Source organism: Anguilla anguilla, chromosome 9 (genome assembly GCF_013347855.1).
Source record: "Anguilla anguilla isolate fAngAng1 chromosome 9, fAngAng1.pri, whole genome shotgun sequence".
Classification (NCBI taxonomy): Eukaryota; Metazoa; Chordata; class Actinopteri; order Anguilliformes; family Anguillidae; genus Anguilla; species Anguilla anguilla.
This window is the reverse complement of record NC_049209.1, coordinates 48,657,335-48,681,687: the sequence shown is the minus strand read 5'-3', so window position 1 is coordinate 48,681,687 and position 24,353 is coordinate 48,657,335. Positions and strand designations below refer to the sequence as shown.

General features: G+C 42.5%; 2 protein-coding genes across 8 annotated transcripts in view; one reads left to right on the top strand and one right to left on the bottom strand.

Moving 5' to 3' along the window:
- LOC118236375 (galactosylgalactosylxylosylprotein 3-beta-glucuronosyltransferase 1-like) overlaps nt 1-6,185 on the top strand; it is a 57,742-nt gene extending 51,557 nt beyond the window's left edge. For all 7 annotated transcript variants that reach the window (XM_035434681.1, XM_035434680.1, XM_035434677.1 and 4 more), the window contains 3 exons: nt 294-590; nt 2,990-3,093; nt 3,864-6,185. In XM_035434681.1, coding sequence (XP_035290572.1) covers nt 294-590; nt 2,990-3,076 — 384 coding nt within the window. In that variant the 3' untranslated portion in view covers nt 3,077-3,093; nt 3,864-6,185. The remainder of the gene's footprint in view (nt 1-293; nt 591-2,989; nt 3,094-3,863) is intronic.
- Nucleotides 6,186-8,671: 2,486 nt separating this feature from the next.
- On the bottom strand, nt 8,672-24,113 carry LOC118236374 (beta-galactosidase-1-like protein 2). The gene is made up of 19 exons (XM_035434674.1): nt 23,853-24,113; nt 22,896-23,081; nt 22,487-22,555; nt 21,578-21,673; nt 20,756-20,864; nt 20,144-20,236; nt 19,474-19,555; nt 18,329-18,393; nt 17,471-17,555; nt 17,154-17,291; nt 15,413-15,493; nt 14,792-14,898; nt 13,536-13,682; nt 13,296-13,367; nt 13,040-13,118; nt 12,332-12,419; nt 10,284-10,395; nt 9,918-10,034; nt 8,672-9,097 (listed from the first exon to the last, which is right to left on the bottom strand). Exons 1-19 carry the CDS (start codon nt 23,942-23,944, stop codon nt 9,014-9,016), a joined length of 1,902 nt encoding a protein of 633 aa, XP_035290565.1. The 5' UTR covers nt 23,945-24,113; the 3' UTR covers nt 8,672-9,013.
- Between the last annotated feature and the right edge of the window lie 240 nt (nt 24,114-24,353).

The following is a 24,353-nucleotide window of genomic DNA, read 5'->3' as shown; positions in this document are numbered from 1 at the left end:
TGTAACCATAGCAACATACTGAAACAGTACCATGCCCAGTGTCATTGTTGATATGATAATTCAATACATGGCTAAAAAGTCGATATTTGGGGAGTGAATGTCCCCAAAACGTCAATGACCCATCGTTATATTTTAATCGTTATATTATAAGCAGAATAATCCACTCCGAGATGTATGTTAAAGGGTTTTTCGCCCCAGCATCCTGCGTCAAACCCCTTTAAAGCGAACCTCGTTGGGGATCGTTCCTAGCGTGCTCCAGCGCTATGAGGCTAACGCTCTGGCTCCGTGTTCAGATGCGGCTGACCCGGAAGGTCTCCGTGTGGCCCGTGGCCTTCGTTGGGGGTCTTCGCTACGAGTCGCCCAAGGTCAACGCCGCCGGCAAGGTGTACGGCTGGAAGACGGTGTTCGACCCCCACCGGCCCTTCGCCATCGACATGGCGGGATTCGCCGTCAACCTGCGGCTCGTGCTCTTCAAGCCCCAGGCCTACTTCAAGCTGCGCGGCGTCAAGGGAGGCTATCAGGAGAGCAGCCTGCTGAGGGAACTGGTGACCCTCAACGACCTGGAGCCCAAAGCAGCCAACTGCACCAAGGTGAGGAGGGAGGGGCGGCTTGTACCTCAGGGGGCACCTCGGGTAAGATTCCAGTGACCGTACTACTGTAATACAGGGCTGCCCAGCCCTGTTCCTAGAGATCTACCGTCCTGTAGGTTTCAACCTTAATTCAGTACATCTGATTCTACTAATTAGTTGCTCAACAAGACATCTAGCTGTTGAATGGTGGCAGTGTAGTATAATGGGTAAGCAACTGGTCTTGTAACCTGTTGTACCCTTCAGCAAGGTACTTAACCTCCATTGCTTCAGTATATATCCAGCTGTGTTAATGGATGCAATGTAAATGCTATGTAAGAAAAAGTCACTCTGCTAAATGACATTCATGTATTGAATGAGGTGTGCTTTGTTAAGGGTTAAGTGAAAATGTACAGGAGGACAGATCTCCATGAACAGGGCTGGGCAGCCCTGTTGTGAAACATTAATTTGCCAATAAACTCAAACTAAATATGATTGATATGTTTGACATGACTGACAGCAGCTAATTGAAGAGAGACAGGCTGAGGCCTGTGACTCCTGACAGACAGGAAAGTGATTTGGCTGAGGGCCGCCTTGGAGGACCTCTCCCCGGCTGCGTGATGGGTGGGGGGGGGGGGGGGTAGCGGGGGGGTAGCGGGGTCTTCTCAGCAGGAGTGGAGAGGCTGTAGACCGCTCTCTGACTGCTCTCATCTTCATAATGCCCCTCTTCAGCTCCATCTATTACCCCCCCTCGGTGCACCCAAGGGGAGGGCGTCCGGCTTGTCAGACGTGTATGTGCATTATTCATGGGGGGGGGGGGGGGCAGTGGTGGGGTGGGCCAGGTGGAAATGAATTTTAGATCCTGCTGGTCTCCAGTGAAGCTTAGCACCCTGCTTCATCTCTCCTGGAGGCCCTACAGGCTCAGTGAAATGAACACTGCTGAGATTACATTCTACTCTGAAAGTGTACCTCTGCTAGGGTTCTCATGCAGCCACACCAAATCACTCTATTGGCTTAACAGTGTGAATCAATAACAAGGGTTTCTGAGATACTTACAATGGCACAGTGTTTGGAGGACAGGGAAATCCATTCTCTAAATGAACAGGTGTACTCTACGGTCTATAAAACAGATCACCGTGGGCACCAGAATACCGTTAATGCAATATTCGAGCAATGTTCTTTGAGTAAAAAGGCTCACTGGCAAGAATCATTCTTTCATGTGCGTAAAGGCTTATACAACCCATCTATGATTCACCCCATCCTGTGTTGCTGGGGTTTTGGGCTGTTTTGAAGCTATTTCAGACTCAAGTGAAAGCTGGCATTGACTGCCCTTTCCCCTGATGTATTTCCTTTCATGATAAGAGAAAAAAGGCTCTTTCAGCACCGTAAGACAAGAGTGCTGCTGCTTTGCTCTTCCACACATTTCAGGCTTTTGGCCTTTTTGTGCTCCCGGTGCCTGACAAAAAAAGTTCCCCCCACTTTCAAGAAGCTACGAGGCTACGTAGCATCTCTCTTACCAGAGCAAAGAACAGTTACCACTGTTTCAAGTTTCACACCTACATAAACATACAAATGAACACACTGAAAACAGGATACGATGCAGGCTCCCATGGCGATAATGCAGATGATTCAGCTGAATATTGTTGCGGGAGAAGTAAAGTTTAGGTACATTGGGACCGTAACTTCAAAGAAAGGTCTAGACTGGAGAAGGAGGAACACCGGAGCTCGTTCAAGGAACAGAGCTGAAGTTTAATTTCCGTTTCTGTGTCAAACATCACTTGACTCTGAGGAAGTCATCGCTAAGCGTTGAATTATCAGTCACATCCTGTTCATTAAAGCTCTGAGAAGTCATGCTCTCCTCCCTCTTCATTACACAGATTAGACCGTGACACGGATAAGCATTTGCAGATGGGAATTTGCAGACAAGAATTATTTTTGTATTAGGTTGTCACTTTTACGTGAGCTGTGTACCAATAACCCTACATAATGCTGCCATAATCGTGACAAATCACCAGCCTGTAACTGTATTACAGTTCATGATAAGCATCATGTGACTGTGATATTGTCATAATGTATGCAGCAAAGTTTACATAGCAGACTCTGAAATAACTCACCACGGTATACATTTATGTCATTGCAATGGCATTTATTACTAGCTTAATTGCATTTTTATAACAGGTGTTATGCCACGCTTATAACAGGGTAATACTGGCTTCATGGCCTATATTTCAAATGAAGTGTTACCAGACTGTGCTTGCTGTTGAAGCACCAGACTATTCCACTCTTTTTATAATTCTGCATTAAATATGAGCACTTGACCCTCAGCACTTGGTTCCTCCTCAGGTTTTTTTGTTAGTTTTTTCTTTTTTTAATTTATAATTCTGTATTAAATCCGAGCTCTTGAACCTTGGGCTCCTCCGCAGATTCTCGTGTGGCACACCAGGACAGAAAAGCCCGTCCTCGTCAACGAGGGGAAGAAGGGATTCACGGACCCCGACGTGGAGATCTGACGCCGCCGCTAACACCGGTAATATCCCGCGTGGATACGGATCGGGCCCGACCGTGCGGAGAGAACAGCAGCAGACGTGACATCATCACACCCCTGCGTGTCCTTCACTGATGACAGTGTTTGAGAGACGCCTCTGTCTGTATGCGCCCTGTTCACCAGTGAGTGGGAAAGAGCGTTTTCCCTCCAAAATGAAGCTGGGGAACCAAGCTGAGGCTCCGCCCAGTCTTCATGACTTCATGAGTGGGGCGTGCTCCCTGGAAATGATTAGAACTTTTCCAAATACTGCTGTGCTTTGGGTACCGAGATGTTTTTTTGTGACCAAACGCAGTTTTATTTTACCTTGTACACACACATTCTCTTTTTCCTGCAGGCACCCCAGTTCTGACGTATTATAACATTATAATGGCACCACATTTGCTTGGCAAGACAAGTAATATTCTGTGAAAGATATAGCATTGGATGGAATCACAGTTGTCTGTTTCTACAAGAATGTCTAGTTTGCGAGCTTTAACGTTACTGGATCATTGCAGTGGGCGGGAGTGTAGTATAACGGGTAAGGAACTAGTCTTATAACCTAGAGGTCACAGGTTTGATTCCCTGGTAGGGCACCGCTGTTGTACTCTTGAGCAAGGTGCTTAACCTGCATTGCTTCAGTATATATCCAGCTGTATAACTGGATACATTGTAAACACTAAGTAAAAAGATGTGTAAGTCGCTCTGGGTAAGAGTGTCTGCTAAATGCCTGTAATGTAATGGATCATACATTGTTGTCTTTATTACCCCCACAGGTACTTTATTTGGCTGGACCTTCGGGGGGTTGAACTCCAGCAGCCATTTTGGACAAGCCTGGCAGGAAAGAACTGTATTGCCGAGCGACTCCATTTCAGGGACCGCAGAGTACTAGGGAGAAGAATCCCTCGACCATAACAATGTTAACTAAAAACAAAATAAACACTTACAATGACCGTGATGTACAAAATAAATGCACTGTAAGTAAAGCACAGATTAGTCCAAGAAGGCAATATTTATTAATTTTTAGTGTTGAAATGAAATACGATGTAATAATAACAGACTGAAGACCCAGTCAGGGGCAAGTGCATCTCAAAAGGGCCACAGAGTGTGCTTGGTTTTTTTGTGGGGTTTGGGGGTGGGTTAATATATGTATTTTTATTTTTGGGCAATTTTTTTGTTCTTCTTTTTTATATCTGCATGGTGTGATACTGTGACAATTTCCAGCATCCAATCCCGTGAACGAGCGACGCCCCTCCCACACAGAAGGCAAACAGAATCGATGTCACTCACCCAGGAGCTGACCAATCAGAGTGCATCTCCAACTGTCACCCATTCATTCGTCATTTGGCTGGCCGTGCCCTGACCTCACTTTTGGGGTTTGGGTGGGAAGGGGGGGTGGGGGGGGCAGCACAAGAGAAAGAGATGCTTGTTTGGAGTGAGTCAGCAGCTATGAATGGACTGGAGGAAAACAACCAAACAACCATCGGCCCTCAATCCTGAAAAAAGAGGCACAGCACCAGCCCCCCCCCCCACCCGAAAAAAGAGGCACAGCACCAGCCAAACACCCCCCCCCCCCCCAACCTGACATGTGACATCCGCTGGGGACCAGGACACCTGCTAGTCTTTTGGCACATAAAGGTTTTGTTTTTTGTTTTTTAAAGGGAAGGGTTGCTTTTAGCTTTACTTAGCCTCCCTAAACCTCTTAATTGCTTTCTGTTTGTTCCATGTTTACACGCGGTTGTCCAATACTACTGAATCCTGTCTTGATTTCAGACTTTGGTCTGGGGTACAGGGTCCTGGGTCATGTGAAGAATTCCTTCATCAGATGTCTACTGAAACTGGTGCCACCCCTAAACCATGGCACGCCTCTGATATTTATGAAATTTGTAAATTTGCTTCTACTGACTTTGTTTCACGATAATGCGGGGCAGGTTTCCGGAACGTGGCTTGACATTTTGCTGCATTAGAGATAATTCGTCTCTGCTATGATTCACACACTCACGCTTCTCTGACACTTGAACACTTGTTTTTTGTTAAAGTGTTCATTTATTTCACCGTTCAGTTCGAGGGGGAAAGTGAAAGATCAATAAATGCTACAGGCCACCGTTTACGAACAAGTAGCCATTCCCTTGTTTTAAGCTTGTCTTGAATTTTCCTACGGATTAAGAAATGACTGCAATCCTCTTGTAATGTGTCATATGTGCTTGCTTCACCCGAACTTATAAACAGAAAAACTGGCAATTTGTACGTCTGCAAGTCAACTGATGTTTTCATTTCACATCATCAATGATGCTTGAGGGCATATTTATTTCGAGTGGGCTCTTAAAAGTTAAGTGGAAGCTGCTCTCGTAAATTAAATTAATGTAAATATTAACGAGGAGTGGGAAGCGAGGCCTCGCTATGAAATTTTGATCACGAGTAGATCACACAGCTATTTCATTACCGCAAAAACGCAAATGCATAAATGTGAAATGCATCCACTTTGCATTCCAGTGCCCTAAGGCCACCATACATGCCCTACTTTAATTCTAACCGTGATTGTGGCACGTTTTCTCACGCCAAAGCCCTACAAACAGCCACGACTGCTCAATTGAACCCGTGCCTGGGTGAATCTGGCCATTTTGGGAATTACAGATTAGGCGCTTTGTCTTGTTTATGTGCATTGACAGGCATTGAAGCCACAGTCTGAATGACCTCATTGTGACTTCATGGCAGGTAATGACAGGCGTCGTGTCATAAGTACTACAGCGTTATGTAACGTAGGCTTTACTGCGTGTAGCTCAAGTAAAGCGTAACTGGAAAAGTCAAATGCAACAAGGGGCGACTGTTGGAATGGGAGGCGGAATCAAGTCAACGCAGACGCCTGAAAATAAAGAAATCAATCTGTTTCTGCGATGTGACAAAAGGCACCCATCAAATGCTGATGAGTACTCTGTGAACACTTGACTGAAAGTTTCAGTTCTTATCAAAATGGAAGCCCTGTTTCGAAGGCGGCTCTGCTTTCTTTTCCCCCCACAAAGGTTAGAGCTGCCGTCTCGTTGCTTGACAGATTTGTTCCCTTCATTTTTCGCCGAATAACAAATAAGTTGTTTAACATACTTTTTGACTGTTGTTGACAAGCTGACAGAACAGAAGAGATAAAAAGACCTGGGGAATGGCGAATGTTTGATAAGACCGGCACAAAGCAGTCAAAAACAAACACTCAAGATTAGTCATCCAGGCCTTCCTAATAAATGTGTCAAAGTTGTGTTCCTGCCATTGAAAGTTTTAGTTCAAAGATGTCTTTTGTGTTGTGCATGCAGCACAAAAGAAAAAAAACTGTTTTTAAGTTACACAGACATACTCGGTTCGGCATAGTTTTTTGATCGCAGACTGAAATGGCAGTACGCCAATTTTCAATCAGGGTTTTCCAATATTTTTATTTCCTTTAAATTCTTATGGTTGTGTCTGTGTGGAAGAATAAAAATACAGTCTCTGTTCAAAGGCACTTGTAAGAAAGGCATTGCTGTTCATAATAATAATATGTCAAACATCAGTTCTTCATCCTCCACAACACTGAAAGACCTCCCCCCAACTCTGGACTCAAAGTGAGTGTGTGTGTGTGTGTGTGTGTGCGTAACTTTCATATTATTATTATACTGTTCATAGTGGCTTCTATAATATTTCTACATTTCTGAGCCAAACTATAACATTAATTACAACACAACATTGACCCAACATTTTCAAATTTATTACCAACAATGCATTTGCTGACAGCAGAAGTACACGGATGAGCAGAACGGTCTAATGAAGCGCATCAAAGAACAAAGCCCTCAGTTAACATTTACACTTGTGTCTCAACGCTCGTTAGATAATTAGTTGTCAAGGTGATGAATTACTGATTACAGCAAGGAAACCCTGACAGACTGCCAGATTCACTTCACGGAGACATTTCCTAAATATCAGTATCAAATACTCCTGCGGTTTTTCAGAGAGACAAAATCATGAAGTTCATAAAGCTGTGCTACAAATCCCCCCAAATTTTTTTTCTCTTTATTGCTAGTGTTATGCATCTTCGAAACCTAAAAAATACGAACATTTTATAACCCATTTTTAAACAAGGTTTCAGGATCCTTGTTCGCCTCACCATTTTGTTATTGATCTTCAATTTGTCCAGAGCTCTGAGGACTTGATTCTTTTCACAGAGGTTCTTTCATCCAAAGCAAGGAAGGCCCTGTGTTGATTTTACACTAATATTAGCTTTTGTTACAAGCCAAAGCATGCAATTCATGCATTGGTCAAACTGTGCACAGATTTTAACATTTTTATTTGTTGAAAACCTGCCTAAATTGAAGGAGGTTTGTCTTGGCTATGTGCTTCGTGTACTTTTTCACGAGATCAGCTGTGCCAATTCAGTGATATTAAAAAAACCAAGAGTCTCGTTCTCCCATCTGTTCAGAGTCCATTCTTCTCTATATAAAAGGTCTCAATTTTTGCTGTTACAACTTACATTTGTGCTTTAGGGGCAGTCACATATTCACTCACTGGTCTGGGACTGTTCCTTGTCAGACACAGCACTATTAATCATACAAATCAGGTAAATGTACTTGTTATGTTCTCAAACATTGTGAGTCACTCTGGATACCAGGGCCTGCCAATGATAATAATGTAATGTAATCACACAGCTAAATCCACGTCTGGTTTCTCTGCCCAGAGATGGATATGTAATTGTAGTAACTGTAGAGTGGGACCATGTAATCATAACTATGATTTATTTATACTTTTCATATCTTTCAGGCAGTGGCCTGCAGGCTCTTCTAGACAAATGGTGCATTTCCATGAATTTTTCTCTTTAAAAAACATTGACCTTTGGATGCTCTTCCAATGGATACATTCTGGCTAAGGAGCAATGGCAACACTTTCAACTATGGTGTGGTTGCAGATGCTTAGTAAATCATTAATAAATGAGTCACACATCGTTAAGAAAGCATTATTCATAATTCATCAATATTAATAAATGTCATGAAATGTCCACAGAAGGAGGGGGCCAGGGTGGCTGGATTGAGAAGATTATACACAAGGTTATAATAGTTGCCACGGTGATGAGTGTATCAATGACAATACAACTGCACTGTCTGTAGATTTGACATTTCCAGAAACTCTAGGCATTATTTATTAAGTTATCCATCTTTTTGTTATGTTTAAGAACTCAATTCAACCAGACAAAGGAAAGGGCAATGGTTTCTCAAAACCTAGATGGTTGTGCAAACTGAACCACCAAATTTCCCCAATGAAAGGGGTGGGGAAAGAACTAGGTAAAAAAAAAATATAATTAAATGGTCTAGGCATAACTTGAAATCAATCCCAATTACAAAAGAACATATCACTTTATATTGACATATAGAAGGATCAAACAGAACAGAGCTATTTTAGAACATTGATTTTTTCATTGTATATGATTACACTGATTCTATGTTTTCGGAGTGTGTACGTGAGTGTGTGTGTTTGTGTGAAAAATCTGAAAATGGTTGAATGATTTCAAAACCATAAAACCATACTGGCAGTTTATGCCATTTGAGTGACATACACAAGGCTGTTCGTACCCGTGTTTATAATGGGCATTTATTGAGTCATTTTAGTGAGTTCCTCAGCACATTACAAAATAGAATGAACAAATAAATGCCCAACCTCACAGCCGCCTGGACGTGAGGCTTCTTTAGACCTTGTATCGGTCCGTCCGTCACACGCCAACACTGGGCACATCGCGAAGCTGGCCCCAGAAAGCCACGGAGGCAGCCCATTATGTACAAAATGAAAAGGACGTGGCTGTCTTCCCAGAACCAAACACACTTCCACCCACACAAGAGCAGGTCTGGAGAAATAAATTTTTTTAAAAAAAATTTTTTTTAAAAGCTGACAAAAAAAAGTCTGTCTGGAATGTTCTTTGCTAAACGTCGACGGTCATGCCCAGATCCGGCGAGTCCTCGAAATGGACTTTGCCGTCTGATTCCTGTTCCTCAAACACAATGACCTAAAATAAACAGAGACAGGAAGTTGACTTGAGACAGAGCAGGTCAGAGTTTGAGCCGTATGTGGCCGTGCTCTCTTGTACAATAAGGGCGGCAGTGTAGCACAGCGGGTAGGGAACTGGGCTTGTAACAAAAAGGTCATAGGTTGCCGGGTAGGACACTGCCATTTGTAAACACTTGAGCAAGGTACTTAACCTGCATTGCTTCAGTATATATCCAGCTGTATAAATGGATGCAATGTATGTAAAAGTTGTGTAAGTCATCCTGGATAAAAGTGTCCGCTAAATGCCTGTGATGTAATGACATCTGGAGGAGAGAGAGCAAGTTTTCTAGCTTAACTGTGACACGACAGGGATTGCGCAACGGTATTAGAAGCCTGTGAAATGCCCGGCAGTACGTGAGCTGGAACTGGAGGAGGTCAAAATCGCACGCTTGAGACGATCGTTCGCTCTCGAAAGATTTTCATTTGCCGTGCTCGATTGCCAGCGAAGCCATTAATTAGCTGAAAAAATCAATTCCCCTTGATAGTTACGTTGCGTTTCTCAATATTATCTTTTGGTACCAGTTTTTTTTCTCCTTATTTAACAAAATTGAACAGCAGGACATAAAGATCACTCAATCCGCACAGACCCCGCAGTTTAATCGCTCATGAAAATGCATTGATTTAAGCTGGTTCACTCTCTATTGCCCTTCTCTCTCAGTGATGCCATTAAAGTAACAATTCACCTATTTAAGTTAAAGCCGGTTTTCTTTTTTATGATTTAAAAAAAAGGGGGGGGGGGGGAAAGAATATGTCAGAACAGGATAACTGGGTCTGGGTACCTGATTGATTCCGCTGTTGAGCCAAGGTCCCGGGAGGTAGAGGGCTTGCTGGGGCCCGATGGCCCAGTACCGCCCGAGATTCTGCCCGTTTATAAATACCACTCCTTTGTTCCAGCCCTGCAGACCAAGAGGAGCACGGTTACCATGCCGACACCCCATTAAACAGGAAATGGGCCGCAGTACCTCAATGCAAATATCAATAAAACACTTTGTGTACAAAAAAAATGTGCTGGCAATGTGGCGTCCCCTTTTTTTTTTTTGGACCAAGACAAGTGAGCGCTACATTTTTCACCGGAGGGGTGATGTTCAACTGAAGTAAATATTTTTCGGTGGTTAGCACCACAGCAGACTCTAAGGCTCTCTCACCGGCAGCTTGACGAAGACGTCACTGGGATAGCCATCCACAAACAGCCTGCCCTGGAAGAATCCTGGGAAGGCGCGCGGGGCTGGGTGGAATTTCCATGGCGCTGAATACAGACTGAAACGCAGAGACCTTTCCTGCTTTAATAGAGTACTTCCCCAAAAACAACATTTCCAGATTGTTTTTTTTTTTTTTTTACTTAGCATTATTATATTTATAATACATACAGTTGGTATATAAACTATATACTACAATGTAATAACAAAAGAGTAGTACTGTACAACACATGATGTAGAGGATAGGTTCTGGTAAAATATTCTGGCTAGAGGTGTTGGATTGGCAATAACTGTACTGACGTTTGTGACAGTAATTGTATAATTTGAAGAGTGTTAAGGTTATTGGGACAATTTGACTGGGGTTACTGTTATTTAGATAATTTGAGTGAGGTATATAGAGATTATCTGAAGCACCTCCCTAGAATTTGAACCAAGCTAGCTAACCCAGAGGCAAAGACCTCAAAGCGTGTACAGCATGAACGTGTGTTTATATATGACCGCACAGCCAGAGTGCTGTAGCACATGGTGTCTCACTAAATCCTGACATCAATCGCGCCACCGTGTTCCTACTTCTCTTCCAGAAGGTACAGTACTTCCTCAAAGAAGCCAAGTCGACACGCATCCTGCCGACCCCCCCCCCTCCCCCCTTCCCCGCAGTGCGTCTGAAAGCCTGCGGCGGCAGTACTTCCAGCAGGCTGCGCTGACACAGGTCAGGGAAGCGAGGCGAGACAGATGTAGATCTGCACAGAGCCTGAACCAAGCCTGGCTCCAGCTCTGCTTAAAAATGCCTGTTGCGCTTCATAACTAATTCTTTTTTTTTTTTTGCTATGTGGCACAGCCGATATGCTAGTTGTTAGTGGAGAAGTTTGCTGTACTTATAAAAAAAAATAAAGCCTACAAAGTTATTACAATAGTGGATTTGTTTCATATGGTAAACAATCCACAGATCTGTCTGGAAAACATTTATGTCTCAGCTGAGGTTCGGGCGCCAGACAGAGTGCGGAACACTGTGCTACAGCTATAATTCAGTATGCACATTAAGTCACATATTTCTAATATAATACAACATAAGCTTGGAGCCATAATAAAGAACACAAACACACAGACACACACACACTCTCTCACACACACACTCTGTCACGGTACGGGTAGGGGGGACCCAAACGCAGAGGGAAAAAAAAAAAAAAAAAACACGAACTCAAAAGGGAAAATTAACAAAGACTTTACTAACACGACAGGCAAACAAGTAGGGAACAGAAGGCCACGAAGGGCAAAAACACTCAAAAAATATCTACTGAAACAACAGGAACTCAAAAACACAGGCAGGGCAGAGTACAAGTCAAACAAACACAAACAGGTCACAAACACAGGCAGGTACATACGGTCGGCGCAAACATACGTAGGAAACAAACACAGGAACAAAGGAAATGCAGAAACTCCAAAAAAAACAACACTAGAAAACCAAGACATTGGCAGGACCACATGGGGCAGAGGCTTACGCACAAACAATCTGACATAACCACAAGGATCCAGCACCTGAGTCAAGGGAGGGGGAAACTTAAATAGAAGAGACACTGACGAGACACAGGAGGGCACCATGAACAATCAGGCCACAGAGAGGGAAGGGAAAACGAGACAATCAAGAACCAATAATGAGACAATTGAAAACAATCATACAATTAACACAGGGGGAGCAGGACACAAAACAGAAGTGCCGCCATCTGGCGGCCCAACAGGGGAAACGCAGACAGGAACACAGGACCATGACACTCCCTCTCTATCACACACACACACACACACACATTCTTTCTCACTCTCTCACACACACACACACAAGTGTACAGGCACACACAGTGTATATGTAAACATAATTTATTTACTGAAAAAAAAAATCCTCTCAAACAATTTATTTAGCAGTGGGTGTACCCGCACAGTGTAATAACTTGACATTTACATCAGAGGGAACAATAACGGCAAACAAAATGAAACGCACAAACCGTTCAATGAAGCTGGGCTTCATTTCCAGGCTGTAAATTGTGAAGTCTCTCAGTGGGATGTTGTTCAGTACGACATCACCCACCAGACCTGAAACACGTTTTAAAAATGACATTTTAAAATGTGCATTAGGAAAATGAACACAGAACACATAATCAGAGTCAGGGATTCTTTTTTTTCAGTTAATTTGTTGAATTTCAATTAATTTCCTGAATTTACTGAACCGACTCCAGCTCTGTGTATAATCAATATGTGTGTCTGTTGTGTACATGTGTATAGCAGGAAGCTCAGCCAGGCAGATAAACACTCAATCCAAATGCATTCGATTTCAGCTAAGCTCACATATTTGCACTACTAAGCTGCAGATACAGTATCTTTCTTTCACCCCACTGAAAATAAATATGTGGCACATGACTGAACACTCTCTACACAGCAAATACTCTTTTACAAGCATGGTTAAATGTGATACCGAACGCAGAAAGACTGGCTTGCTACTGTTTTTTTTTTTTTTTTTTTTTTTTCTTTTCATGTGAAGACATATGAGCCAAAAATGTCTCCCTTGCTGCTCAGAGTATGTTAGACAGCCAGAGAGAGACAGAGAGAAAGAGAGAGAGAGAGAGAGAGAGAGAGAGAGAGAGAGAGAGAGAGAGAGAGAGAGAGAGAGAGAGAGAGACAGAGAGAGAGAGAGAGAGATGTCATTTTCACTCTACCTTTGTGCTGGTTGTCTAAAGATTTCCCATAGTGCACTCGACCACAGTTCTCCACAAGAAAACTCAGTGTTCGTTTGCCCTGCAGCCAAAAGCAAGATTTAAAAAATATATATTATCTATATGGTATTGAATATACTGCAATATATTTTCAATACATAAAAATACATAAAGAAAATATATTTCACAGCTGTCTAGTTAAAATATTTATAATATACAGAATATACAGTCAATATACAGACGTGCAAGAGCACTCTACCTTCCCATCAGGCACTGCAAGTTCCAGGCTCTTGTATTTGAAAATGCCGATGTAACGTCTGTCGACAAACACCTAAATTACAAGGAAACCTCTGTCACTTTAAGGGGCATTAAAGAAATTAATGTGTGTGTGTATAGTATACATATACAGTATATATATTGTGGGTTAGATTCATTTTCTTTTTTCTGTAACGCAGTTTCCTGTTTTTCTCTTGGATGATGTCAGTTGGGATTGACTCACCAGCGCTCTGTCTCGCACGTTGTTTCCGGAGCGCAGGAGGCCCCCGCTGGTGATGCTGGTCTCGTACAGAGTGTACCCAGAAGACTGCCCGTTGCCGTTGTTCACGGGAAGGTTCTCCATATTGACCGGCCTCGCCGATTTGAAAGGCTTCGGGGAGCAACAGAAATGTCCATTAACCTTTGACCTTTCTCGAATGGACCTCCCACTGCTGTGGGTCAGCCATTGGCCCCTGGCATGGCTGTAGGCACATGTGCTCACTCAGTGATGCCCAACTGACACAGGACGATCACTTCATAATTTATGGTTCATACGGTAAAGCAGTGAATGTTAAATGTTTATTTAACTCTGAGTTCAGATTAATAAAATAATACCCTATCAGGGATGATTTACCGCTAAACACGTTACAGCAGTAGCGTTCGATCATGCGCCATGGCGATGTGTGATTGGTTGGAATGCACACTCTCAGCCCTCCATGATTGGACACTACTACTGTAAAGTGCTTAGCGGTAAACACCAAGTTACATTAGCACTTAATTTTTTAACGGACAGGGTTGAAAAAAAACTGACAACAGACAAGATGAGAATTCTTCGTTTTCATGAAAAGAATTTGTCAAACTATGCGAAGTCTACACTGTCAAAATGAACACAGCAGCTAACAAATGAAATGGCCATTTCAATAATAAAAAATTATAAGTTGGCTGCGAGGATTTGCCTCATCTAACATGTGGAAGATGACAGTAGCCACCAGCAAACTTTGTGGAATGGAGAAGTTTTCACTTCAATAAAACTCTGCAGATAACTTTCGAAACTGCTTGGTCATCTTGTAACTTTTTGATCTAAACCAGCCTTTAGACAGTCATATCACTGAGAAGAAGTAGTCTGCACTTTCGAGAAAGATGTGGGAAAATGTGTGTATGTGTAAGCTTTAAAGTGTATAAAATACTCTTTAATAAAAGCTGAGAATCTGCTCTTTAACCACATGTGAATTGTTTGATTACAAATCTAAAATTGTGGATTGTGGAGTACAGAGTCAAATAAAATTTAAAAAAATATTTGTCCCAGACGTTATAGAGCTCACAGTTCACTATATATATATATATATATACATAGTGAACTGTGAGCTCTATATATATATATATTGACTCTGGTCATTTTGAACCGCTGGAATCAGTCGGCTTTGTGACAGTGACACTAATTTATTTTAGTTTTCCAATGCGACCCAATGCAGGTGGATCAGAACAGGAACCTTCCCTCACCTCACCGGTGAACTGCAGGGCGTCCCACAGAGAGAGGTGCTGGTACATGATCGCCGCCTCGTAACTCTCCTTCCAGCGAAGGGGCGGCATTTCCGGAAGCTTCTCGGCTGAGACAAACAAGGGGCGCAGAACACGTGACGTCCTGCAGTCCCTACCGCACGAGCCCCTGTGTCCCGATATGAGCCCCTGTAAAATGTCTCCCTTAACCTGATTTGTTGAACGGGGCTGTCAATCAAACTCACATGGGGCTTGGGCCGTGACTGTGAACAGTACATTTGAGCTAGTAGCATGTTTCTAATTCTTAAAAGAATATGTTTTAATGTTAATAGCTACCAAGTACAAGAAGGCCTGCAAAAGTGGAAAAAGTATAATTATGCTATGAGTTATAGGAAATTATTTAAACTAAATCATTTCCTTTTCATTTCAATTTCGCTTTTACACAACTCCAACTCAGTGTCACGTAAAATGCATAAAATTAAAAAAAGGTATTACACGCACAGATGTGTCTGTTACCAACAGTACTACCATTACCTCTAAACCACAAACCAATGCATTAGCGCCCCCTGTAGGCCAATACCATAAGTGTGCTGAAAGTAGGTTGCAGTGGATTGTAGAACTTACTGTGATAGCGGCTGAATAGATCCCGCAGGAGGTGGTATTTAGGGGTGTAATCCCCGGCCTCAGTTAACGGGGCATCGTAATCTAAAACAAAATCAGGCCTCAGTTACTGGATGATGATAGGCCCCGCCCCTCATACTGGCTGGATAATTCACCTGCCAGTCTTTTTTTTTATAGCCAATCATCATTTTGTCTGCCTTGCCTCAGCTGTCCAACAGTGGAGCAGCACAGAGCCAGTTTGTGAAAATACTGGTGTTGACCACAGCTGTGCCACCAGTGGTCAATGTTTTCTGGCTGGGGAGCATATTTTATGGGACATTTTAAGGGGTCATCGAGGGGAATTTCATTACTGTCTGGCCTATCCTTACAGAAACTGAATATAAGAAAAATACATTAGCATAAAGATATTGCAACACTTCATAATATACGGCAAAAAAAAAAATTAAATGACAACTGCTTTCATATATTGCAATATTGTTAAGTGCATTTTTTGTGGCATGTTAATTTCCATAAGGGTCTCCAGCACAGAGGTGAAGAGATGTTTTTATTTTAGTGGCAGGAGGCTGTGGGCTGTGGTGTACAGCGGACATGCACGGCTGGTCCTCCAGTATCCCACAATCCGTTGTTCTTATTCAGCACCACGCCACAGCTGTTCAGCGTAGTTTAGCTTAGCGTTTGAGCGGAAAGACATCTCACTCCAGCCTCCCAGCTATAAGCCTGGCTTTTAGCAGTGAGGTAGCTCTAAAGCCCCGCAGGGACTCTGGATAAAACCCATCACAACTTGAACAGAAAATCCAGGATCCACACAGACAGGTACTCAGCTGTGGCAACACGCTATGTCCCTGAGTAGCTGAGTAACACCGTGGAAGTCAGATGGCGCCATCTATTGGTACAACCATGGAACTATCCATAAATGCAGCGCTACACTATTGTGGACCCATGACAAAAAAACAAAAAAAAAAACTTTTGGTTGCACTTGGTTAGCTAGTTTTCCGATGGCCAGATAATTAATCAATGTTATTGCAAGTTTTAAAGAACAGTTGGCAGGAAAACATTGAATATTTTTTTCTGTAACAGTAAAATATTAATGGCATAAATTTTAAGGTGCAACATCACAAATCTAAAATCCACCTCTATTATGCAAGTCCCTACACTTCTATATAACAGACATTATAAAGCAAATAGATACCAAGGTCAAATACTTTAATTGTTTGAAATACATAAACCTATTAGATATTTGTCAATTCTAAACATCAAAAATTGATGAAAGAAAACAGAATTTTAACCAATATTCAGAACAAATTTATTATTTACTGTAATGTGATGGTTATTGACATATTTAATCATTAATCATTCACAGGGATCCGCAAGAGTATTTTACTGTTTTATAGCCTCTAACAGACTAAAGCTTTCAGCCCAAAGTTTTTGACCCATGTCTGGTCATGTTAGGTGCATTAACTGTCTTAACTACTGCTTGTATTTTTTCCATAGACTGCATTGTTGCCGTTCTCGTTGTGGTAGTGTTAATCAGTTTAACCTTCAGGGTCCAAGTTGAACTATGCGGTTGTTCCCTGCACTTGGACCGGTACTTCTCTCTAGGGTTTTCGTCATACTTGTTCCTGGTTATGGTTATACACTTTGTTGTACGTCGCTCTGGATAAGAGCGTCTGCCAAATGCCTGTATTGTAATGTAATGTAATGGTCCATATAAAACTTCTATATAAGACGGAGTTGGACAGCCTACCGTAGCTCGTGGCCAAAGCCTTGTACGTCGGCTCAGCCAGCGCTCCGCTCATGAAGCCGAAGTTCGTCCCCCCGTGAAACATGTACAGGTTAACTGACATGCCCCGCTTCAGAATCTTCCTCACCATGGCAACCATGTCTGCCGGGGAAGAGGGTCGGGCGGTTATCAAAATGTGAAGCAGCAAATTTTCAAAAAAAAAAAAAGAATTACGTGAAAGTCCTGTCCTTGTTAACAAATAGAATCAGAGATCAGAGATCAGAGTCATTGTAAAAAATGAGTTCATGCCGGGGAGTTGAATTTAAGCTGAAATGGCTCACCCTCTGCCGCGAATACGTGGTGCAGGTCGCCCCAGGAATCGAACCACCCAGCCCAGTATTCCATCACCAGCTTGGGGCGGTGTGGCTGAGCAACCAGCAGGCACACAGGATTATCACGGGGAGCTCAACAAAAATTAGGCAGTTCTGACAACATCGGTTTCACACCACATCACAGACAGGCAGGCAGCACTGACCAGGGCCATTTTGTGTTTTATTGAGAACGAACCACACGTTGCTGGACAGACGTGCGGCAGACATACATGTAGGGTGACAGGGCAGTACAATGGGTGAGGAGCTCGTCTTGTAACTGAAAGGTCACAGGTTCGATTCCCAGGTAGGACGCTAATGTTGAGCACCACTGCTGTTAACCCTTGCTGTTATACTTAACCTGCAGTGCATCAGTATACATCCACCTGTATAAATTGATGCAATGTAAATGCTATGTAAAATGTTGTGTATGTCTCATCCAGAGCGCCTGCTAAATGCAATGTAACTGTAACATGCACGGCTAGTTCTGAATACCAGTACGCCCTCCAGCTAAATCTCATACGCACTGACTGAAGAAAATCTGCACCAGCAGCAGGTTTGGGACCAATAACCACTTCAATTCAGTCGACTTGGAAAATTAATTGAAATTCAATCTTCTAAGGGTATAAAGTTCCATGGATGTTTTTTCAATTAATTATTTGATATGACTGAACTGGAAATGGAATTAAACCAAACTGATTGGTAGCACTTGCACACACTTACATTTAATGTTACTGCATAACATGAAAATAGCATCTCCACTCAGGAGACATGAGCAATGAACACTAAACGGAACAGAACATCAGTATTCATCGAAAAGTCGAGCCTTGCCTGCACAGCGTCCAGGTATTTCAATCCTTCGGGCTTAAGCTTCTGCATGTTGACAGTCCTGAGTGCTTCGGTAGAGAGAGAAGCCCGGAGTATTACATGAGAATTTCCCACAACAAGTATAAAACTACAGCTTTACTGAACATGGGTGGTAAGACCATACAAAAGCTATAATAAATACAGTGATATCTGATGTTAAATACTGATTTGAAAGGTCAAAGCACAGCAGACCTAGGTGTGATATTTCTTTTAATTACTATAACTTTTCACATGCCAGAAAGATTTTAAAACACATATCCCTGAGAATTTTCAACAAATCATGTTACAGACCAAAATGCACTCAGTGCTGCTGTAGTCAGGATAGTTAAGTTAGGATGTTTCTAAGGGCCCAGACTGACAGGGGCTAATTCTTTTTTTAATTTTCTGGGGTCTTTGGGGCCCAATGTGAGATCCTTTCATGGGGCACAAAATCCCTGGTGACACCCCAGCATACAATCATATTACAATCTCATGAACAAAGAGAATAGATCTGATTACTGGTGAAAGTAGTGTTTCTTTTTTTATATGGTCTGGAATATATAAATGTATCAAGGGGAAAGTATTTCAAATGAAGTATTTTACCCGGCTCTGTCACACAGCAAGTAAAGCTGGTGTGTTTTTATGTGCACTTCATGTTTTATCGATAAGCAATTGATAAAGAGAAGGTCACTCATTGGTAGGACGTTTCTTGTTTACCAAGTGGGCAGTCCCTTTGAAGTAAACGGCTGCTGTTTGCACACGCCACGCAGTCACAGCCTTATTATTTAAACAGAGCCTCCATTTGAGAGGGAACTGAAATCGCCATGGGTCTGATTTGCTGAGACCTTTAGCATGTGCAAAACCTTTTAGGACATGTGAAACTAATAACACAACCAATGTTAGGTGCAAAACAAATACCACGACCAAACATTGCTCGTGTTCTTGGTTTTTCATGTGCAAAAAAAAGGTTGTGCACGTGCTAAAGGTCTTAGCAAAGTAGGCCCCAAATGTTTTAAATATCAACCATTAGACAGTTTAAAGACATCTAGAACCTTCAGGTGTGTGGATCTGCAGGACTGTGACCTCTGACCTCATGACAAGAGAGGTCAAAGGTGACCCCCAGACAGTACCTCCATCCACGCCCCCGTACTTCAGCCCATCGTAGTTGTCAGACGTCAGAAGCAGCTCGTCGATCCCCCTGGATTGCAGAGCCTATGAGAGGAGAGCAGACAATGGTCTGACTGTATATGAAAAGGGCATCTAATCCTGCACCAGAGCCATTATTCATTTAACTACACAGCAAAATGTTTGGTGCAAAATCAACTCTGATAGAGTGAATGTGGTCTATCTTCGACTCACATAAACTCTATTTGTGTGGATTTAACACTGCAGATTTGTCTACTGCAATCGTTAGACTGACTGAGCCCCATTTTCCCATTTTAATGAAGGATGGCCATTTAAAGAGAAATAGAAGAGCAACTAGACTGTTGCTCCGTGGGACCACAATGGCCTCTTCAGCCCCTTCCCTGGTCCACAAACTCATAGCCACAGACAAGGTATTAGAGGACATTATACTGAGGAGTATACAAAAATAATATGCAAATGAAAATGCCTGGAGTGAACAATCACGGCCAGTATACTGCATCCATGAAAGGAAGAAAGGAAGCATTGTCAGTCTGTGAGGTCGTATGAATGTCACCTCGACAGAGTACAGCTGGCGAACCACTCACACATCCTATATTAATCCTAATGAATTCAGACATGTCATGAAATCAATGCTTGGAAAAATCCGGACCCTACCTCTTTGATGAAAGGCATGTAATCCCTGTCCTTCGCGTAGGACCCGTATTCATTCTCCACCTGGACTGCAATAATGGGGCCTCCCTTTTTAAACTGAAAAAATATATAATTATATACTACGATGGTTTTCTCATTTGTCAACAGGTAAATTTACCCACGATGCTTCTGGGAACTATTAATTGTGCCTTGTTTAGTAGTAGGTGGCAGTAGGTGTATAATGCTTAGGAAACTTGTAACTCAAGAGGTCAGTGAACATTCAGTTGTATAAATGGATTGCGTGTACTGTAATAAGAAGTGTAAGTTGCTCTGGAAAAGAGTGTCTGCTTAATGCCTAAATGTATCTCTGTCACAGACTGGAACACAGGCTGGACTGGTGCAATTCCCCACAGTTAGAAAGAAATCCATCAGGATGCTAACAGCGTCCAAAATGCCACAGGCCTCCAATCGGCACCTGTCCTCTAAAGTTATGTGGGGAAAAAAAATTAATAGAATCGTTCAGTGATGTACTCCAGTCAGAATAACCTGCTGGATGAAAAGTGGATGAGGGATCGAATGACTCTGAACCAATGCCAACTTTAGAATTACAACCGAGATTGCCCGGGCGACCATTACCTGAAGTGGAACGACTTTTGGGATGAGTTTGTCAAAGAAGTTGCTCACGGCCTCTGTGAAGCCTGGGTACGTTGTCCTCAGCTTCATGTTTTCATCCCGTAGAAGCCAACTAGAGATACGTTAAAAGTTAAGCTTTGCTGGCAGGAGCCAAAAGTGACAGACAAGCTAACAGGACAGGGTATGGTGTCCACATAATTCACTCTTCATTGAGAAGCAGCCAGTACTCATCAGAACAAAAACAAAAAAACAAAAATGCTTGTTTGAATAACAAGAACTCCCACCCTGTCACATCCGGCATGTTAATATCAATATGAAAGTACATTTCCAAAATCAAAACTAACTTTCAGCTTTAGTGTTAACTGAATATACTTCAGTACTGCATTTTTACTTCAGTACTTTTCTTTTTATTCATACAAAACGGATGTGATACAGTATATTTCCTATGAAAAAAAAACTAAACACTAAGTGCCAGATATACTGACGGTTAGCATGCGCAAAACTTTTTAACACAGGCAAAACTAATAATAATAATTTATATAGGTCAATCTCCACAAATATTTTAGTCTTATATTTACACTTTAAATCTTATTTCAATTACTTTTTTGCTAAATATGAAAGAAATATTGCCAATGAGGTGAGACAGTTTGACCCATTTCTAGAATTGCCAATTTCACTTGTCAAGCAAACAGTAACTTAAAGCAAGCTAATAACTTCTACTTGAGAGGGAGAAAAATAAGCTATCAAGACAGGCTGAAACACTTAAGACAGACTCATCTGCCGTGCAGAACGGTGAATGCGATAGAGAGGAGAGAGCAGGCTGACCTCGGTAATCCTCCGAGGTCCATTTCAGAGCAGATGTACGGCCCGGGCCGTAGGATTACCCAGAGGCCCACTTCGGCTGCCAGGTTGATAAAAGCTCTGGGACATTGAGAGAGGAGAGCAAATAACACAACGGTACAAGAAAGACATCTCGCTAAACCCACCCAAAAGATTCAGTATGACCCCGGCTTACTGCGTTAAGATATTCATCTACCGGGATTTTTGTTTTGTTTTCTTTCCAAAACAGGAATAAAACAGGATGCGCCTGAATATAATGAACAACTTTCGATAAGCGGTCTATAATTTTTCAGCACAGACATTTTGTTTCGTTACAGATGGTGCACAGTCGTTGCTTTGGAGTGAGAGATTAGGCGGCTGCTGGAGGAGCTCGAGCTATTTATTACAACCGAGTAATTGACGACATCGCAACCCTGTTGCCGTGGTAATGATGCTGTTGTCTAGCGAGGGGACTGGAGCCTTGCTCCCTTGACAGGAGACCAGGCTTAATGATCCCATCTGGAACCAAACAACAACCCGAAAAATCCATTCCTGTGAGAATTATAATCAGGGAACTCTGTCAGGGGACAAGAAAGCCAAGATATATCTGTATAGTTTCAGAATTAAATAAAGAAACGATTTGAATACCAGCAGTGGATTTTCAGATTATTTTTTTGTTATTGCGTTGGAGGTCATTTAAAAAGATATTTTGGCCAGTAAAATGTATTGTTTCATCATTTCCTTATAAGAATGCAAAGGTAAAATGACCTGTTTGACAGTAAGAGACATGTTAAGAATGTTAAAATGCCTTTCTGCAATAATTTGTTGACAAACTAAGACATTTCGTTAGCAGGGCTGTCTTAATGTTTGACTTCCTGTGCATCAGTTCAGGGACAGGAAAGGGTCCATCCTTACTCTATATCCAGCTCCCTTTGGAAGGTGAAAAGACCTTTCTCAGGTTCATGTAGATTCCAAGGCACGTAGCTGCAAGAGAAAACGGTGAGATTACAGGTGAGCCGTTGTGTTCAACATTTCTTTAAAAAGCTGGGCTCAAAAAGAAAAACAGGGGCTACAAGGGGGTGCAACTGCCCTTACATTCTCAGAAGGGTTCCACAAGGTCCCTCTGTGTTTCCATACATGCACCCTATCTAGTTCCAGGGTTCCTTGTTTGGCAAAATGCATCAATCTGGGAGCTTTCACACTTTTCACACCTACCATAGAGGATTCCATAAATAACTAAAAAAGATTCCCCATTGAAGACAAGCCAAAGAGCCCCTTCCGAACCCCATTTTTTTTCTCTAAGAGCGTGCTGTACCGTACGTACGTGGTGAGGGTGTTCAGGCCACAGGCCTTCATCTTCAGGAGCCGGTCTTTCCAGTACGCCCTGGGGACGCGGAAATAGTGGACGGACCCCCCCAGGACGCGGAACTCCTCCCCCGCCAGAGTGAACAGGGAGGAGTTCGCGCTCAGCCCCTTGCTCCTGCTCACCCTCCTCACCCTCGGCTGCATGCTAGAAAAAAAAAAAAAATTAAAATAAAAAACACAGGAGGGGCTCAGAGGCGACGGACACCTTGCGCAAAAAACACGCTGACCGCAGCACCACGCCCTGACAGCACCTGGAAGGTCACCTGTACCCTGGGCCCGGAGGCAGACATTCAGCATCTGCCTGTGTCCCGAGGGGTCATCAGATACACCCAGGCTCTGCGAGAAATTATTAAAGCTGGCAGTACGAGACACATACAGTTAAGAAAGCCCACGTTTGATTTCCGCTGGTTAATGCACTGTATGCAAGTGACTGGATCATGTGCATGTCCGTAGTAATGTTTGGTGTGCGATTTTTCAGTTCAGAGAGCTGTCTGCAATATAGTAAATGCACAAAGTGAAATACCACCTCCTCAACACCTCCAAAAAAATAAAAACAAATATAAATGAGTCAATGCCCAACGTCCTATTCCCCTGCATGGTCACTTTCATTTTGTAAAGTGCTAATAAAACCTAATCCAAACATGTGGTTGCTTGCAACTAATTTGAGAATATTGAATAAATGCTGTAATAACATTACTAAAGAATTCAAATTTTGAATTGCATACTCATCATTCACGAGAAATGTTTTTGAAAAGTGACACAAATGAAATATATTTGAATGCATAATGAAACAGGTGACCTGGACAGGTATGTAATTGGAACAAACAGAGCAAACCGCTATTAAAACAGCAAAGAATAACCTACCCGCCTATCAAGCAACAAGCTGCCGCGCTCCCGGAGATGATCATAAACTTACCCGATATAGTTGTATATAATAAACCCGGCGATACTAAAACAGAGAAGGGCATAGTGTCTTCTGTGAACATTCCTTATTCTAATCACAACCATTGATTACTTTATCCTTGAAAGAAAAACACTTTAGTGCCAGGCACACATCTACCAAGAATAGGCTGCAGGTTATTGACCGCACTTAAGGTAGGCAGTTTTGGTTGGGTATTTCTGGATGTCAGCTGCGGGAGATCAGGCACCAATAGATACCATGGTGACAACTGTCGCACAGCCCAAAATACAAAGGAGCAGAGAGAAGAGGGGACGCAGCGTATCTCCCGATAGGTTGCCACTTTCGCCCAGGTAACAGGATTGCCTACGTCACGTAGAAACAGATTCCCAAAAAAGATGAAAATAACCCCGCCCATTAGAAACGTGAAAAGTTGCTTGATTTATTTATTTGCTGTATATTATATTTTTAAGGAAAGATTAGCTTGCGCAAGCTGTCATACATAGGCTAATAATAAAC